This window comes from Elaeis guineensis, chromosome 5, assembly GCF_000442705.2.
Source record: "Elaeis guineensis isolate ETL-2024a chromosome 5, EG11, whole genome shotgun sequence".
Classification (NCBI taxonomy): domain Eukaryota; kingdom Viridiplantae; phylum Streptophyta; class Magnoliopsida; order Arecales; family Arecaceae; genus Elaeis; species Elaeis guineensis.
In genome coordinates, this window is record NC_025997.2 from 121,047,190 (window position 1) to 121,065,694 (window position 18,505).

The 18,505-nt window shown below is 34.6% G+C and overlaps 1 protein-coding gene across 1 annotated transcript; it reads left to right on the forward strand.

Moving 5' to 3' along the window:
- The first annotated feature begins 1,591 nt into the window (after positions 1-1,591).
- LOC105046110 (mitochondrial import receptor subunit TOM40-1) lies at positions 1,592-12,591 on the forward strand. The gene is made up of 11 exons (XM_073258341.1): positions 1,592-1,897; positions 4,323-4,404; positions 4,490-4,589; positions 4,713-4,808; positions 4,893-4,943; positions 6,996-7,061; positions 8,188-8,289; positions 10,583-10,651; positions 10,736-10,819; positions 11,854-11,949; positions 12,176-12,591. The coding sequence occupies exons 1-11, from the start codon at positions 1,720-1,722 to the stop codon at positions 12,230-12,232; spliced, it is 981 nt and encodes a 326-aa protein (XP_073114442.1). The 5' UTR covers positions 1,592-1,719; the 3' UTR covers positions 12,233-12,591.
- Positions 12,592-18,505: the final 5,914 nt, after the last annotated feature.

The following is an 18,505-nucleotide window of genomic DNA, read 5'->3' on the forward strand; positions in this document are numbered from 1 at the left end:
CTCGGTCAATATCTGATTGAGCTAATTAACATGGCCTGCTAGTAGGAAACCTGCATTGTCCGACAAATCTAAATCCTAATGGGGAGTTTGGTAGCATGTAAACGTGATAGGATTAGTAATTATATTACACTGTTTGTTTCGTCATTTTTATAGATAATATTGCATTACATGTAATGCAGTATTATTTTAAAAAAAGATAATCTGATTGTCTAGAGAAAAATGGTTATGTGATTATCTGTAATTTTATAATCCTGTAATCTTACAACAAAATAATTTAAGGATCAAAATATTTTTATCAAAATATCAAATAAATTATGGATAGTCTCAGTTAGTGAAAATAGAAAAGAAAACATAACGGATGATGTCACGGAAAATAATTGGTCTCGAAATGTTGTCTTTTTAGAAAATAGATAATAATCAATAAGCTAGGGTAGAGATATTTTGAAAAAATTAGTTTGTATTCTATGTAATCTAAATTATATATTAAATACTGTAATATAAATTTTTTTATAATTTTATAATAATATTATTATATAGATTAAATATTACAATATATAATTTCTTATAATTTTATCAGATAATTATATTCTCTCTACAATCACATTATCATAGCAACATTATCTATGTAATACACCAAATATCTCATGAAAGTTAGTTATCCAGAAAGTTTGTAGGAACGAAAGTGCTTATGTGTCATGCCAATACCCGAGGTAGCAGTGGACGCTTGAGTAAGTGTTCCTCTTCATAGAAGGTTTGAAAAGCGAAAACAATTTTAGAGAACTTCCTATCGTTATTTTCTATTTATCGCTATTTTCTATTTATATAGAAGATGTTATGTGATATTATAACGGTTAATAAAATGCACACATCCCCCCGCACGGACACATATACACATACACAAATAAAAAATCTTTTTTATGCTCTGCAATGTAGGCCGTCATACAATCTACTTCAGAGTTTATCTTTTTAAACTAGCCATCGATATTGATTATTTTTAAAATTAATTTTAAAATAAAAATTAATATATTGGTCAGTAAAATTTTTAATGTGATTGGATATTAAAATTCATACTATGTATGGGTAACAAATATATATATATATATATATATATATATATATATATATATATATATATATATATATATATATATATATATATATATATATATATGATAAAAAAATTATATATTTTGTTGGAGTTAAATCGAATAATAATTGGGACTAATTAATCAATTTAATATTAAAAATAATTAATAAATATTTTTAATAGTTAATATAAATTTTTTATTAAATTATAATAAATAATATTAAATATTTAGAATATTATTTGCCAAATATTCAAGTTATCGTTTATTTAAAAATCATGAATCTGATCTTTCCTATTAAATTATAATAAATTATAGTAAACACCCGAAATGCTGCTTATCAAAAGGCCATCAATCTGATCTATTTCTTATATATATATATATATATATATATTACATTAGATTATATTAGATTATATTAAATTAGATGGTACATCGAATGAAAAAAAAAAAAAATTTCTTTCTCTTACAAAAGAATTGGACTAAAAAAACCCTCCAAAAACCCTCGTCCCCGCAGCGGCTCGACTTACTCTTGATATAACACCACCACGCTCTCTCGACTCCCTTCTCCCCCTACACCGTCGTCCACTCGTCGTCCTCTCTTCTCAATCGGGGCGCATTCGTTCCCCGAGGGATGGGATCGTCCGTCAGCCACGCTGCCGCCCCGCCGCCGCCGCCTTCACCGCTGCCGCCGGCGGTTGGTCTGGCGGTGGCTCTTCCATCGAAGGCGGAAGAGAAGAGCGAGAAGAAGGTCGACTATCTGAACCTTCCCTGCCCAGTTCCCTTCGAGGAAATCCAACGGGAAGCTTTGAGTGAGTTCTTGGCTTCTGATGGTTTCTCCACAACATATTTTTTTTGAACTATTTTTAGTTCTATTCTTGATTATTTTCTTTTCTGTAGGTTAGGTTTTCTGTGAATTTCATGACTGCTTGTGCTATATTTGCGGAATTTTACTATAAATTTGTGGAATTTTCTAGATTAGATTGATAATACATGTGCGTTCAGTGGAGGCCTTTGAGTTTCCGATATCTTGGTTCTTGATCAGGAAAATTACAATTTATGTTTTGGTAGCTGGTGTTTCAGCGTTGTAGTTAAATTTAATATGGATCAAGTTTTGTTATGCTTGACTTAAAAAATAAATTTTTAAGAAAAAGTTGAAAAGGATCATAAATGTCGGCATTGTCCTTAACTATATAGTACCGGCTTTATGATTTTTTTTCCTGTCCGGTGTTGCAAATGGTTAGCTACTTACCTTATTCATCTGCAAGCCTATCTGAATCTATCCCCACAACATCCACTCAGATTTGTATAAGTTCTCTTTTCTCTCTTCTCATCCTTAACAAAAATTCTGACCTCTCTTCTTAGTACTTTTTCATGTCTGAGTAGTACATGATTATGCCAATTTAGTTAGTTCTTCTTTAAATTAGCCTATATTAGCTCCAGATTTTCTTCCTTCAAATCATGTGCTCCACGCTTCTCTACAGCCCAACATAACTGCCTTAAAGTTTTCTTATTTGATGATTTCGCTTTTAGGTAGATGCCAAAGAAAATGAGCAATTTGTTAATTTTAGACGAAATATTTAAAGCTATGTGGTTTTAATCTCACTAACAATTTGTTAATTTTAGACGAAATATTTAAAGCTATGTGAATTTGTGGTCGGATATGTGTACATTGGTTTAAATCGTCCATTGATGAAATCAATGCTTATCTGCAAGTATGATTTGTCAATGGGAAAAACTGAAAATATGGCAGAATCCTCTCTAAAGGGGCCTGGGAATTATAAATTGCACTTGTAGAGTTGTGATCTTCATGAAGGGGTCACACAATGTAGAAAGAGGGAATTCCTATAATTTATTTCGATCTCTACTAAATTCTTCTCTCTAATCAATGGCGTATACAAGTGTTACAGACCCATCTCTAATCTTGATACAAGTGAACTATTTTCCTAATCTGGGATTGGAAATAGGACACTTATTTTTCCAAAATTTAAGGACTCCTAGCATTTAAATTCAAATGATTAATCAAAAACTCTAATGGCAACCTAAGAGTCACATGGTCAGTCAGTCTAGTAACTATGATTAAAAAAAGATTAACCCATATTTTCTTCAATAAAATTATTATTTACTATCTGGATGAATCATGAAAATTATTTTTTGTCATCATTATTTTGTTTAGATGAATTTTTTAAAAAGATGACAATAGCAATTATTTATAGTTAAAAGTATTGTTCCATAATTCTTGTATATGATGTAATAATTTCATGAATATACTAATTTTAGAAAGCTATACATAATATTTCAGAAAAGGTATATCATTAAAATTACTTTTGTGAGTAACATGAATGTGCTAATTTCTTGAACAGAAGTACCAGTTATACGTAATATATATATATATATATATATATATATATATATATATATATATATATAGAGAGAGAGAGAGAGAGAGAGAGAGAGAGAGAGAGAGAGAGAGAGAGAGAGTAAATGTATGGCATTGATTATTTTTTGTGGGGTGGTAAAAATAATATTGCAACTGGGATTCAAACTGATGTGTGCCTGGTCATCCTTTTAACCACTGCAGCAAGGGAGGATATAATGTTCAAAAGGAACAAATATTTTACTTAAATTATATAATAGAAGGAACAATTTTTTAAACAAAGGGATTGTTGGGCATCCCGGTACAAGACTGGGATGCTGTCCATATTGTGCCAGTATAGTTGGATTGGTTCTGTATTTCTCTGGTAAAAAATCCTTATCACCTCTGCTACTGGTTTTAAAACCTTGCTCTGGAGTCAGTTACCAATTTGTGCCAAACCAAGGTTTTCAATCTTGATACCAGATCCTATGCTAGTAGCTTCACCCTATGGCTTGAGTTGATGTGGCACACCCCCTTACCAACACTGGGTATGTTTCTGGAGGCAAGATAGCAGTTGTATCATGTGTTAGTATGGTACTGTATTGAGCCCTCTATACCATACCAATACATTATCAGGTTGGTATGGTGTGCCCTATACTGGTCGGCATAGAAAGCCTTGGTGCCAGCTATATCTACAAAAGATTATGTATTTTAATATGCTGTAGCTTAAAAAAACCCATTCTGCTTCAAAATTGTATATAAAATAACTATGGTGTACCAAACAGTCAAAAATAGATCTGTCATAAAAAGTAATGATAATCAAGGTGTCAGTGGGCATTATTCAGTTTTATTGAAACTTTCTTTTGTAATTCTTCCTGCAGTGTCTTTGAAACCAGAGCTCTTTGAAGGATTGCGATTTGACTTCACGAAGGGACTCAATCAGAAATTTTCACTCAGTCACAGGTGGCTCTTGTTCAATTTGTGTTGGTTTGTTTGATATGCTGCTGGTGTTAATTTTAAGATCTTTCACTTGACAACCATCTATCAGTGTGTATATGGGATCGACAGAGGTTCCTTCTCCATCTTCAGGCACTATTAAAGTCCCTACGGCACATTATGAGTTTGGTGCTAACTTTCTGGATCCAAAGGTTGATATCTGTCCCTCTAATTAACTTCTTTTATTTAGCAACAGCATTAGCCTTTCGGAGGCTAGCTTTTCTGTGGAATACATCTGATACATTTAAAGTTTGGGAATATTGATATTTCTACAGTTGATGCTTATTGGGAGGGTATTGACTGATGGAAGGTTGAATGCACGAGTCAAATGTGATTTAACTGATAATTTAACATTGAAAATTAATGCCCAGGTATCGTACTGTTCTTGATGGTTTAGTGTTGTTTGGCGTACTCTTAACTGTTATGTTAGTGACTCCTGCTGCATTTTTCTACAGCTCACGAATGAGCCACATTTCTCTCAAGGCATGTTTAACTTTGATTACAAGGTTAGCCTTTCTTAAATGTTCTCTTAGTTGGTGGTCATACAATTCATTGTGAGTTTGTGCAATGGAAGAGTTCATCGCTCCCTCTTATGGCTCTTATCTTATTTTTGTAATTTGATTATCTTCATGCCTGCTTGGTGATGGTAACCTCCTTTTGCTGTTGATAATTAAAACAAACTAAAATAATCTTATTTAGAAAGTCTGCTACCTAAGGCACTGCTACAAGGGAAAGATGCAATAATTCTGATATGTCTGTAACTATGAGATGCTAGCCCTTTATTGAGAAGCTTGTGACTTCTATTGCTCTCTTTTTGATCGATGATCCATTTATTGTATGATGCTAAATTTGCTTTCCCCATTTTTCTTTCCACATTTTTTTCCAACATATTCACTAGATGGATGTTATCTAACACAAAACATTTATAGGACTAGTAGTGATGACCGCATGACCGGATCATATTGCGAGGCTGCTTTCTTTGATACTTGAGATCTTTGATGATTTATATGAATCAAGCTACCATAATAGCCTTATGTCACTACCTGATTGGTTTCTTCTGACTTCATTGATGGCTGCCTGCCTAACCATAGTCCATAAGCATCACTTGGTAGAAGAATGCCACCATAATCTCTCTCTTTCTCAAACCACACCACCCCTCAAACCCCCCAACCCCCCCAACCCCCACCCCACCCATGCCCTTCTTCTCCTCTCTCTCTCCCTCTCTCCATGTGAGTGCATGTGCACAAGCACATTTAGAAGCAAAGTTCTGCTCTCATATTTATACTGTGTTCTTTCTAGTACTTGAGGGGTGTTTCTACTAGATTAGTGCATTCACAATGGTTTACATTAACAGAACAAGAACCTCTCAATTCTGTTCATCTAGCTCTACTTCTATCATTCATGTTTCCACCTATCTCGCCCACATTTGTATGATAATTGATACTTCCGACTTGAAGTATTTATGTTACCCAAAGCATATAACAATCCATCTTGAAAGAACATTAAACAGTAAGATATGCACATAACATTTTTGAGATCCTTTCCATGTGTTGGCTAGTAATGTTTATGCATTCCATCTGCTCCATCTATAATCTTTTTATTGTCCGAATCATTGGAGAAATTGTTTATCTTATTTCTGATGGTTAAGCCTTGGGTATATTCTTCTTGGATATGTGTCATGGAGGTTTTGTTCAAGTCTATTATGGTCTTGAGTAATCGTGTTTTGCCTGACTTTCTTAGGGAATAAATGGATTAAATGCTTCTAATTCCAAAGCTTCTCCTGGTATTTTCTGGGTTCTCCACTAAGTTGAGGCAAACACAGTCAACATATTGTTCTTAAAACTCAAAATTGCTTTCATGATGTATCACTATATTGCCTAGTCATGGCAATATAATGCTTCTTCTTATTTAACAGTTCTGCTGCAGCATCAAAATTTGTGTGGAGTAATGCCAATATCTTCAGCGACATGAGCGACTACTTGTTAGACCTCCAATAATGTTGACCAAGAAAGCTACAAATATACCCCTTTGCAAGAGAAATGATATGTTACCATTGTAAATGGCAGTGTGGCTCAGCTCTTGGAGCTAAATTTATAGTAAATAATGTGGCTCTTGTTGCTTGCAACTAAAGAAATGTCTCCTTGGGATATGTTGTCTTGATTGTGACCTAGTTAACCTGCCTTTTCCCTCTATATTTATTCTGTTGACAAGTAAATATTTTAAATTTCTTTATCCTTATACTGTGAATGCCCTTGATTGCATTATCCTAGGTTATTGGTTTGATTGCTTCCTATTGCCTAGGCTGTCTGCTCATGTATATGCTGATTGTGTTCTTCATTATCCTTTGGCTTTTACGGAATGCAACATGTAGTTTTTTATTCTGAAAACTAGTCAGACTGTAAAACGATTGTAAGTGCAACATGAAGTTCCTTATTTATTCTGGAAATTCGTAACTTTAAAATGTTTGTAAGTTTGTGAAACACACCTGACTATCTCTATTTTAATTTTAAGTTTGGTGCATTCCTATTGTCTTAGTAGTTTATTGACCCTTTGTACAGGGCAAAGATTTCAGGGCTCAGTATCAAATGGGGAATAATGCCTTTTATGGGGCCAATTATATCCAGGTAATTAATCTACTTTACCACACAGTGTATTTTTCAATTCTGGGGATGCAGCAGGATTGAATTTGGTATGATTTGGAAGAAAATCTGTGTCGAATTCCTTAAACTCTACTGTGGAAGGAAAATTAAGTGCCTGTTCAGCAACATATGTATGCTACTAAGAAAATTGTTTCAAAAGCAGTATCTTTTTATGAGCTTGTTGTGTTAGCTAGAAATTAATATTTCAATCTTGATTTATGGGATGATTATGGAGTTGTTTGTGGAAAAAAATTCCATCTTTATTAGGAAGCTTGCATGAGGACATTAAATTCAGGCCCCTGATCTGCTATCAGCATTTGTGAATCCATTGAGTATACTCCTGAACAGTGTCATACCCAAGGAAAACTGACTCCATACATGGATGGAAGGGATGAATTTTAGGGGCCACTTTTATGGGCAGATTAGGACATATCAGCATTATGATGGATCGCGTGACTTGGAATATTTATCTGATTTATTGTAAGTAAAAACTTAGGACTCTCTTTTGCGTCAAATTTTAAATTATGTATACAAGCTGAAAGGATGAACAACATTTTAACATTCAATTATTCATGCCTCGATTGAATAATGAAGTTGTGTCATTTAGATCGTTTCTGCCATTATTCCATTGCCATTTTAATAATTAAATTTGTCATGTCTAACAGTAAATAACTAAAATGGAGAGTTGGCCCTGTTTGGTGTATGATAGTGGAGACCACCGGCTAAACCGCATCTCAGATGGGCCTTACAACTTGTGAACAAAATATTTCTGCTAGCTCAGGGTAAAGTAGAATAGTGATTACTGTACCATGTCAAAAGTCATACTTAGATCAGCAATGCCATTAATTCAAATTATTGTGAAGGACAGCTCAATTATTATATATGAAATTCAGGAACGGTTATAGCTTCTGCTCATGTCGATGTTTCGTTTTTCTGTTTTCCTGGTTCTGAATCTGAAGGCTCTGTTGCAGCTAAGCCATGACTGTAGATTGGATATTTTGATTTTTTTTTTTTTTGTTTTTTGTTTTTCTTTGTCTACTAATACCTTTCCCTCCTCTTTTATATTTTTGTATCAATTTATCCTTCTATTTTACCATTGTTTTTCCTGCAGAGTGTCACACCACATTTATCTTTGGGAAGTGAAGTTTTTTGGCTTGGTCATCAGAGGAAGTCTGGCATAGGTTTTGCTGCTCGATACAACACAGACAAGATGGTATTCTTTCTAGCTGTCTTGTTTGTTTCTCATTCGGGGTGGTTTCCTTGTTCAGCAATGTCATTAGTTTAGCTTATATGTTCTTCCAGCATAGTCTTTCCTAACAACAATTAAAACATCCAACTAGTGTAAAGAAATAGTAAAGAAGGATGAAACAGCATGACTTTGTAATGGTAAATCTAGCCTGGTGCAGAAAAACTTCATGTACTCGGAAAAGGTAATAGAACTATATTTAGATTGGATTGGCTCCTAGTTGTGATAGATTGCTTTTAGTGACTTACCCTAATATGTGTAACAGCTCTTCAATATTCCCTCATCAGAATACTTCAATCAGCTCAGGTAGTAGCAGCTAGCCTCTGATGCATAACCTAACAAACAGAAATATTTACAAAAGCCCTAATCAGGAAGTGATCCAAAGCTCTAATTTGAAACAGAATGACAAAGGTCTACCATGATTCCCATCCTTAAAGTGTTCTATAGCATCAATAATCGTAATTTCTCTAAGCGCATTCACAAGATTTCCACTAAGAAGGCCCTTCTATCTATGCATATTGCAAACTGCCTGATGTGATATATTGGTGTCACCAATTTAAACCAGCAAACATTACCTAAGGGCAGTCTGGTCTGGTAACTCTGATGTTATAAAAATAAACGTCCCTTTTCCATGGTTGTAGCATCTACTAGTCACAACCATATTTTGGAAGCGGGGGAGCAGGGGATGGGGTGTGAATGTGAGAGAGCACAATAAAAATATTGAGTGCGTATGTTTATTTCTTTGAGCTTTACAATCGTTTTCTTTCTTTTTACCTAATCATGTGAGGCTCATCCTATGCAAGTCTACCCTCTTCTTTAGTAAAAACACTCTCTTGAGTCTCTGCAGATAACTAAAGTAAGAATTCACACAACGAACAAACGAAAGTCAATGTGTGAAATTTTATGGTGTATGATATTTTGGTTATACTTTTTGTATTAGACATTCGATCTCATGACTGTGGAAATGGCTTTTTTATATGCTCCCTTTTCAAGTCCATCTCATGCAACCATATTCTTGTCAACAAACTGTCTTGGAAAGTAAATTTAATCTATATTAAGACTTGCTATTCGAATGATCAGTTTGAATATCAAGTATTATAGTTATGGCAATGACAATTGGATCGCGTGAAATTTTCTGATATATGATCTTCTGAGTTAGACCGTATTGCTTTTGGTACTTGATCTCTGGAGGAATCATCTAGCGCCTGAGAATTTACCCTTCTATTCTTTACTGAAATAGCACAATTTAGAAAGTTAACGTGTAGTTTGTAAAGATCATTCGATATGTGGGAGCACTGCCCAAGCTTGAGATCTTAAGTAGACTAAAACGTATCAACAGTGATTTTGTTGAGATGTGCATGTGGAATATTATGTGATAGACATATATCTTGGAGACATGCAAAAATTTTATAGAACAATGATAAGACCTGTAATACTGTATGACTCAGAGTACCAGGCAATAAAGACAGCACATGAAAACAAATTTAGTATGGCACAACTGAGAATATTAAGACAAGTGTGCGGTAAAATATGGATAGATTAAGGAATGAATATATCAGAGGAGCTATAGTAGTTGCATAAATTAAGGACAAAGTAATGGAAAATTGATTGAGATAGTATGGACATGTACAACAAAGATTGGAGGTGACTCATGTAAGGAAAGGTACTTCAGCTAGTGTTGAAGATTCTAAGAAAAGAAGAAGAAGACCTAAATTAATATGGATCAAGATTGTGAGAAAGGATCTGGAGGAACTTGGAGTAACATCAGAAGTAGCCTCAGGTGGGAATACTTGATGAATGAGATCCATAAAGCCGACCTCACATGGTTGGAAAAAGGCTAGATGATTGTGACTTCTCTCTCTCTCTCTCATATACACACACACATGCATGTGCATGTGTATGCGTGATGGCTTTCATGCTCCCAAGGCAACTGTCTTATTGGTTCCATCTGCCAGAATGTGTGCACTGCCATCTCATTTTCTGTTGCTGTAAATGCTTATCTGTGGCCAAGAAGTTGGAACAATTAAAAGATAAAAACTGAAATTTTGTATCTTGACATGGAGATGATAATACAGCTACAATCCATATGTTAAAACATTTACCCCAGTTTGTTACTACTACATGTGATTTTTTTTACCTCTTTGATATGTTCCGCTGTCATCTGTCAGACAGGTTTCTATTTTTCACAAGTGGCAAATTTGACTGTTCATAAAGAGATTGCCTACTGGTAACTTGGTAGGTACTGATTCAATTTATGCAGGTTGCAACAGCGCAAGTTGCAAGCACTGGAATAGTTGCACTGTGCTATGTTCAGAAAGTTTCAGAGAAGGTGACACTTTAACAATATGAGAGGACATCACCATTCTTTGTCATCTTATATGATATATGACATATATTTATACTCTGCTTTCAGGTTTCCCTTGCCTCTGATTTCATGTACAATCACATGACAAGAGATGTTACTTCAAGCTTTGGTTATGATTATATCCTTAGGCAGGTAATTTCTTTCTGGTTGAGTTTCCTTTACGTAACATTCTGTTTTCAGTCCTGATATTGGTCACTGGTCTAGAAATATTGCATGGTCCACGGACATCGCACACTTTTATCATACCATGTAGAAAGTGTTTCTATAACCTTGTGGGTTTACCTTGCAATTGATATACAATCCTCTTTATGATGTTGTCCTTATCTACTATGTAAAGTTTGTATTATTGGATAAATCTTCTCCATTTCTATAAATTGCTACTTAATATACATCCATAAAACTTAGTTTGATGTCCTTGGAGAATTATTAATGGTCCATTGTTCTTACATTTGAAAAATTTATTATGAAATGGTTCTTTTGCACCATGAAATTCTCAAAGTTGTATGTATACAGATAGAGTTAGCAGACAGTTCTTCCGGTATGACCCGAGGTTAAATCCTACCAGTGTAATACATGGGCCATATATTGAAAATTTACACATTGAACCTTGACTTACCAAGATTAAATTAATTGTAAATAAAATGTCTTTTCTTCTTGAGGTTGCTGCTTCATCAATTGATCACAAGATGAGCAAAATACCAACTACGAGATAATGATTTGAATGCATCAAAATTATAGTCCGTTGGTCCATGTGTGTTCAAGATGGTCAATTGATGAATGGTATGCTTTGAAATTTATATGATTGGCATTGAATATTAATTGTGATCAGGTGTTTTTGGAATGGAGTGGTTAGGAGATCTCAAAGCTTGCATAGAAAGAGTGGGTCTTTTGTGCCCCAAGATACATTATACTGATTCTTTTAAATCCAAGATGTTGTTAAAAAGTAGGTGACCTCCTGTATGATGTTTGCAGTGAATATCATGAAGATTTGAACTAATGAAATCATGAAAACGTTGCTGCAGTTGTGCTGCATGTCTGTAGCAATAAATTACTTTTTCCCTGTTATAAATTGAGGGGAAAAAGTTAGAATTTTGGACTCTCTTTACCAAACAGTATACCTGATTTATGTTCTGATTGATCTATTAATTATGGATGAACTGTTTCAGTGTCGTTTAAGGGGAAAACTTGATTCCAGTGGCTGTGTGGCTGCTTTCCTTGAAGAGCGATTAAATATGGGTGTCAATTTTATTCTTTCTGCAGAGGTGAGCATGACATGGATGCATAATGTCTTCCTACAGCTTCACTGTCATTGTTTTCATATTGCATTCTGACCAGCTTGACTTCACATTTCAATATAATTGGATGAGCTTGAAGTTGATCATTTTCTTCAACTTGAAAATGGAACTCTGTCAACAAATTATGCTGCATAAGTATGTTTGTGACATTTAGTGTTGAGTTTTGCATTCATTGGGATCGATTTTTGTGCAGATCGATCATCGGAAGAAAGACTACAAATTTGGGTTTGGAATGACAGTTGGAGAGTAAACTTCTTGATTACCTTTTCTTATAGAAGATGGGATTACTTGTTTTCTTACTCAGTTTTCACTATCTGGGACTTCATCGGTTGCCCGGGCCCACAGGTCTGAACTCAGCTGGTCAAGATCTGGGTGGCTTCTATGTCAAAATTGGAGGTCCAATGAGAAAAGGAAACCTTTTGTATTTTTCTGAGCTCACATTATTTGTATGCTTTTGGCGGCCATTTGACAATGTGCCATTTGAAGGCCATGATTTTCCGTTCCAAGAAAGTAAAGCTGCAAATTTATGCTCATTGAGGTAATTGTTCGTGAATATCCTGAAATAATGTTTTACAGGAGCATTGGAAGTTTGTTGTACTGGTTTAGAAATTTCTCCCATGTTCTTTTAGGCGCCTTCTTAACTGCAGATCAGATGTTTCTGTCTTGCTGCTTTCAAATTAACTGGCTTTATGAATTCAAACTTTTGCTTCAACCAATCCAGTAGGTAGAAGGAACATGAAAATCACGTAGCTGTGTTTCAGTAGTTTTATGGCCACCTTCAGACCTTCAGTCACATCTTCACCAGCGATTTTAGATGCAAACCTTTCTTTTAAAGATTTTAGATACATATTGAAGACCAGGCCTGCAAGTCAAATGGCTTCAAACTATGCACTGCTACAATTTATTTTACTGTTCATAAATCATTAGACTTCGGAATGTATCAGACAGGTACTGTCGAGCACTAGTTATGAACTATTAACTTGTGCTTATGGAAAGGATCAATATTACCATTTACCAGCATTTGGATGTGCAACAATATCGACCCACATCGGTTCTAGAAATCAGGACCAAATGTTGCTTATGAAGTATTTATTTAAAATCTAGTCATTGCCAGAACTTAATTAAGTCCTTGTGAGCTTTTTGTGCATCCCACGAGTGGTAGTGCTCCTGCAACCATCTGAAATTCCGGAAGGATATCTTGACAAGAGTCATATTCGGTTCTGCTTTATCCGTGCACTAATCAACTGGCCACGTCTTGAAGGGCCTTGCAAGTGGTTAGCACAGCAGAGCGGCATCTGAAAATGATGTTACCAGGAGTAATTTAAATGTGTGATAAAAATGCTATGGCTGAGGTCTTGTGCCAACAATTCTGAAAGCTCTCTCGTTTTGCAAAGAAGAGCTTAGAGCATCACAATTATGGTGGTCCCACATGTTAAGAGTGATGTTTCCTTCAGCGGAAGGGAGAGGTCCGATAGATTCTAGGCCTGCTGTGGAAAAATGACTCCTTAACAAATGGTCTCCAATTGACATGGATTGATATGTCTGCCAGTTGCTAAAACAGAGATTGATGCTCATCGGATCAACTGACAGTTTGGTGCAACGTTAACTACACATTAAGCACAGAGATGCATGAATTGCATTGTGCAATGCTTAGTGTGATGTTCATCTAATATTCTTGTAGCTATGCATCGCATGGACATTCCTTTGTTTACTGCATCACCGCATCAAGTTTTTGGTAGAACATCACCACATCAAATTATGATGCGCACCAGACTTCGTTCCACGTTGCAAGGAAATAAATGGCCTATACAACAATCCTCCGCACCTTTGGCTATTGTTCTTCTTGTTCTTTGCTCCAATCTATATATGAATTGGATATTGATATTGTAGAGGTTGCGTGCCCAGAGTGTGCGGACCTTCTTCCACGTGAGGTATTGTTCGCTTTGGAACGGCGCGCACCCCGAAAACGTGCTGAGAACGCTGCCCCTCACGGTTTTGCCCCACAAAAGACGTCTCACGTGGGAAAGAGGGAATCCACACTCATAAGCAGCAGACACTCTCGACTGTGGTCGATATGGGATTTTTGAGGCTCGACCTTCCGATACCCAACCCACATCACAGCCCCTCAGTCGAGTGTGGCTGCTGCGAATTGGGGACTAAGCCCAACCTACTGCTGCGAATTGGGGACGGGTTCCCCTATCTGGCGCGCCAATGTTGAAGTCGCATGCCCAGAGCGTGCGGATCTTTCCCCACGTGAGGTATTGTCCACTTCGGGACGGCGTGCACCCCGAAGGCGTGCTGAGAATGCCGCCCCTTACGATTTTGCCCCATAAAAGATGCCTCACGTGGAAAAGAGGGAACCCATACTCATAAGCAGCAGACGCTCTCGATTGTGATCGATATAGGACTTTCGAGACTCGGCCTCCCGATGCCCAACCCACATCAGATATATTCATATCTGTATCCATATTTTTCAATAAATATAGATAAGAAAACTAATATCCATATTTATTTTAAACAAATATGGATATGAATCGGGTATTAAGTATATCCATATTTATTATAAATGGATACAGATATATATCGATATTAAGCATATATATATATATATATATATATTTTTAGTTTAGATATGGACATAAATAGAATAATATTTTAGATATTAATCAAATTTTAAGCAAAATTCAATAATGAAAACTAGCAATAATGGCTTGATCATTAAAAAAAGATTCAATTAAAAAATATAATTTTAACAAGTATTACTTGAAGCAAGAAGCCATAATCAAAATAAAAAATTTCATTAAAAGTAAAAATTCAATAATAAAAACTAACAATAACGATATACTTATAAAGAATATATTCCATGAAAAATTATAATTTTAATAAGCATTAATCAAGAACAAGAAGCAAAATTTCAATGAAATAAATAATTCAAAAATAAAAACCATCATGGCATATTAATAAAGGATAGATTTAATAAAAAATTATAATTTTAATAAATATTTATTATATGTAAGAGAAATAATCATAATCTAAAGCTTTATATTGAAAGTAAGAAGTAAATCATAAAGCTCTAAGATATTCAGAAAAAGAGGCAATATCCAATAATCTTCTTAGTTAACATGAACATATGCTTGCCTATGCTGCAGTGCAAGATAGCACCTCGAGAGATACTGACGTATTAGTGCCACTCAGAATCATATTTTCGGATCCTTTGTGTGTTAATAAATATGAATTTCATTAAGTTTACAAACTGTGCTTCGTGTTTTATAAGAATCAACAAATAATTCAACATCTGTTTTTATTGAAAGAAAAATTTCTCAAATTTTTTTCTTGCCATGAAAAAAATTCATTGCATAGAAATATTTCTTCTTCCCTAACCAAAGATTGCTCATTTTTAAAACCAGATGAACTACACTAACATGGGAGAATGCAGATGTAATTATTCTCCAATAATGCCCTTCGATCACTGTTTCATAACTCGAGTCAACATTGGCATAGCCAATGTTTTTCTTCTGAATGTAGAACCATATCACAGTGCATATTCCTATGAGACAGCTACTGGCAGGTTTTTGCCAAATCTCATACAGGAGTGGCTTCCCCATCTCTTTCCATCAACAAAATAATTGCCAACAATAGCTCTGCTGATCTTTAGTCTTTGCAGAGACATAATCTTTACTTTACAGAATGAAAAATGAAATCTTTACACCCTTCCCAACAATTAAAAAATTAATAATAATAATTATGAAGTTACTGACTTCGACAGTAACAATTCAAATTTGAATCATATGATATCTTGCGAATTAGTCAGTCTAGGTTATAGTTCATAGTTTACCTTGATTAATGTAGCATCCACAATTCTCAAAGATGTTATTGATAAGGAAAAAAAAAAATCTCTAAGGTCTAAACTTCAACATGGGCAGACCCAGATCGAAGGTTAACATCCAACTATTGAAATCTATAACCACACTCCAGAGTCCAGATTAATAAACAAAGTTCCAAGGTAGGCTCGGAATCCTACATTTCAGTATGCAAAATTGTGACAAGCAGCCACAGAAACATCACATCCAACCCCAGCACAAAAAAATTGGCATTCGTGCTCAATATTCTATTTTTCCATGGATCAAAGAATCTCCCTATCTGAAAACTTTTCCAAAAACGAAGGCAGCATAGAAACGAAAGCACGTTACTTCTACAGTACGTTCTATATCTGGACCAGATCGGATTCAACAATATATATATCTGAATTTGTCCAAATTGGATTTGTCCAAATTGGATGCGGATATGGATACGGTTGGATTAAATCTGAACTATTTCAGCCCTAAATCAATTTCTTAATTTTTATTTGACAATCTCCTAAGGCCATTGACTCTTACCAGGTCGGACTATATCTATCCTATCTTGTATTGTCAACTTACTACAAGAATATATAGTAGCAAAGCTGACCAAGAAGCAGTCTATACCCACCAAATTTTGTTAAAACCACGAGCCCCATTTTGCCATTTAGTGTCTTAAGTTCTAGTGGGATGGGAGGCATCATAGCCGTTTTGTTTAGTTTTGTGAGAAAATGGCATAGGAACGAGGAAGACTTCAAAACTATCCATATGGAAAAAAAAAAAGAAAAAGAAAAAAAAAGAAATAATAAAAGAAAAAAAAAAAAAAAAAAGATAAAAAAAAATGAAAGAAAAAAAAGAAAGAAAAGAAGCAAGAAGAAAAAAAGAAAGAATGGATGAAAAAAGAGAAATGAAAAAAAAGAAAAAAAAAGTGAAAGAAAAAAAATAAATAAATGAATAAAATATGAAAGAAAAAAAAAAAGAGAGAGAGAGAGAGAATGAAGGGCTCCTACAGTAAAAATAGACATCTTTGTTTTCGATTTAAAACCTCGCAATCAACCCTAGCCAGCTAATGTGCACTTAAATGATATATTTTTATTAAAACAAAAAAAAGGAAACAAGAGTAAGAGGTGAATTGGTCCCATATAACGTTCCATCCAATCATTTAGTTTCTAAATTATCTTTTGGCATCGAGCTATTTAAAAATTTGATTGAAGGAGAGGAATGCAAGAAAACCCGATCCAAGTCATGTCTTTTGGAACTATGCGATTCAACAAAAAAGTTAAGATGCCTTGCTCATCTCAACTTCTCTTTGTCAACGGGGTATGATTATGTTAATTGTCAATCACATCAAATACTTTTGTTGTGCCAATCCTCCATCCTCAAAGACCATGTTGTTATGACATGTTGTACAGATATGCGGGGGATGTGTGATGGTATTTCTCGTACTTTAGTAACATAGCACGATGGACGTTTGCGCATAAATTGTTATATATATTTTTTCTAAGAAAAAGAGAAAAAACCTAAATCCGTTTCATTAAGAGAAAGAAAAGGGGGGAGGTGGAAATATTTTTTCTTTTGTCAAAGGTTGAAATATGGGGAGGGTGCCAACTAAGTCCAATGAAATAAGTCATTGAAAGTGAGGTATTAGTAACTTGAGTTCAAGTCTCTCTCATCTTGATGTTGGTCCTTCCATCCAAATTCTTGAGAAAAAATATTAAAAATGCATCAATTGAATATGTAAGATGCTTGAAGCATAATTTTTTTTTTCATCTACTTAGAGGAGATAATAAGTATTCAAATAATAATTGTTCAAATTTAAGAGTGCTCATCCCCTAAACCACTTAAACATGATGTGAGACGGGATCGACGAAAAAAACTGATTTGGACTGGTTAAGATGAGAAATTAATATACTAAGTATACTTAGAGTCATTAAGTGTGCATACGTTGCATCAAAATAATTCTTGTAAAGTTACAAAAGAGCTTAAATTATGTTAATTGGGTGAGGATTTTGTTGATATTACAAGATTAACCGTTAATTAGTATGAAACTCAAAATAACAATAAAAAATTATAGATAAAAAAATAAGATACAAATGATTTATGTGGTGGTACAGTCTTTAGCCTATGTTCAAAGGCAAAGAAGATATATCAAAAAAAAAATAGAGCACAAAAAATTTGCAGTGGCTCAAATAACAAAAGATGGCCCCTCAATAATAAAAAAAGTGTGATTATAATATATATAGTCATCAAATTTTAAAATAAAAAAAATACTCAAATGGATCAATAAAATTTAAAATTGATCAGATCCGTATAATGGGTCACATGAAATTCAAGTCATACTTAATAGTTAGAACCAAATATTTTTGAATTTGTTTTCGTGGGTGTCAAGGGACTGAGCCCCCCATTGTTTTTGCAATTATTTGGTTGGGCGTGAGGGACAAAGGCTGAAGAGAGGGGGGGGGGGGGGGGAACAAAAGCCAGATGCTTACCTTATCCATCTGCTTATAAATTCAAAAATGAGCACTCTAGTTATCAAAACATTTGGATCAATAGGTATGCATGAGACGCCATGTGCAAGGATGGCAAGTTTCCCAACAGGAAGATTTTGGCCGGAGAGAGAGATAAGAAAGTACTGAAATGTTTGGTTATTTTCCTATCACTTTTTTCAGATGTCTAAATAAAGTGAA

What these genes read in the sequence shown, in the direction of transcription:
- LOC105046110 (XM_073258341.1), top strand. Translation starts at nt 1,720, where the DNA reads ATGGGATCGTCCGTCAGCCACGCTGCCGCCCCGCCGCCGCCGCCTTCA. An exon ending in AAATTTTCACTCAGTCACAG is followed by an intron (nt 4,405 to 4,489) that starts GTGGCTCTTGTT and finishes ACCATCTATCAG; the next exon opens with TGTGTATATGGGATCGACAG. An exon ending in ATGATTATATCCTTAGGCAG is followed by an intron (nt 10,820 to 11,853) that starts GTAATTTCTTTC and finishes GAACTGTTTCAG; the next exon opens with TGTCGTTTAAGGGGAAAACT.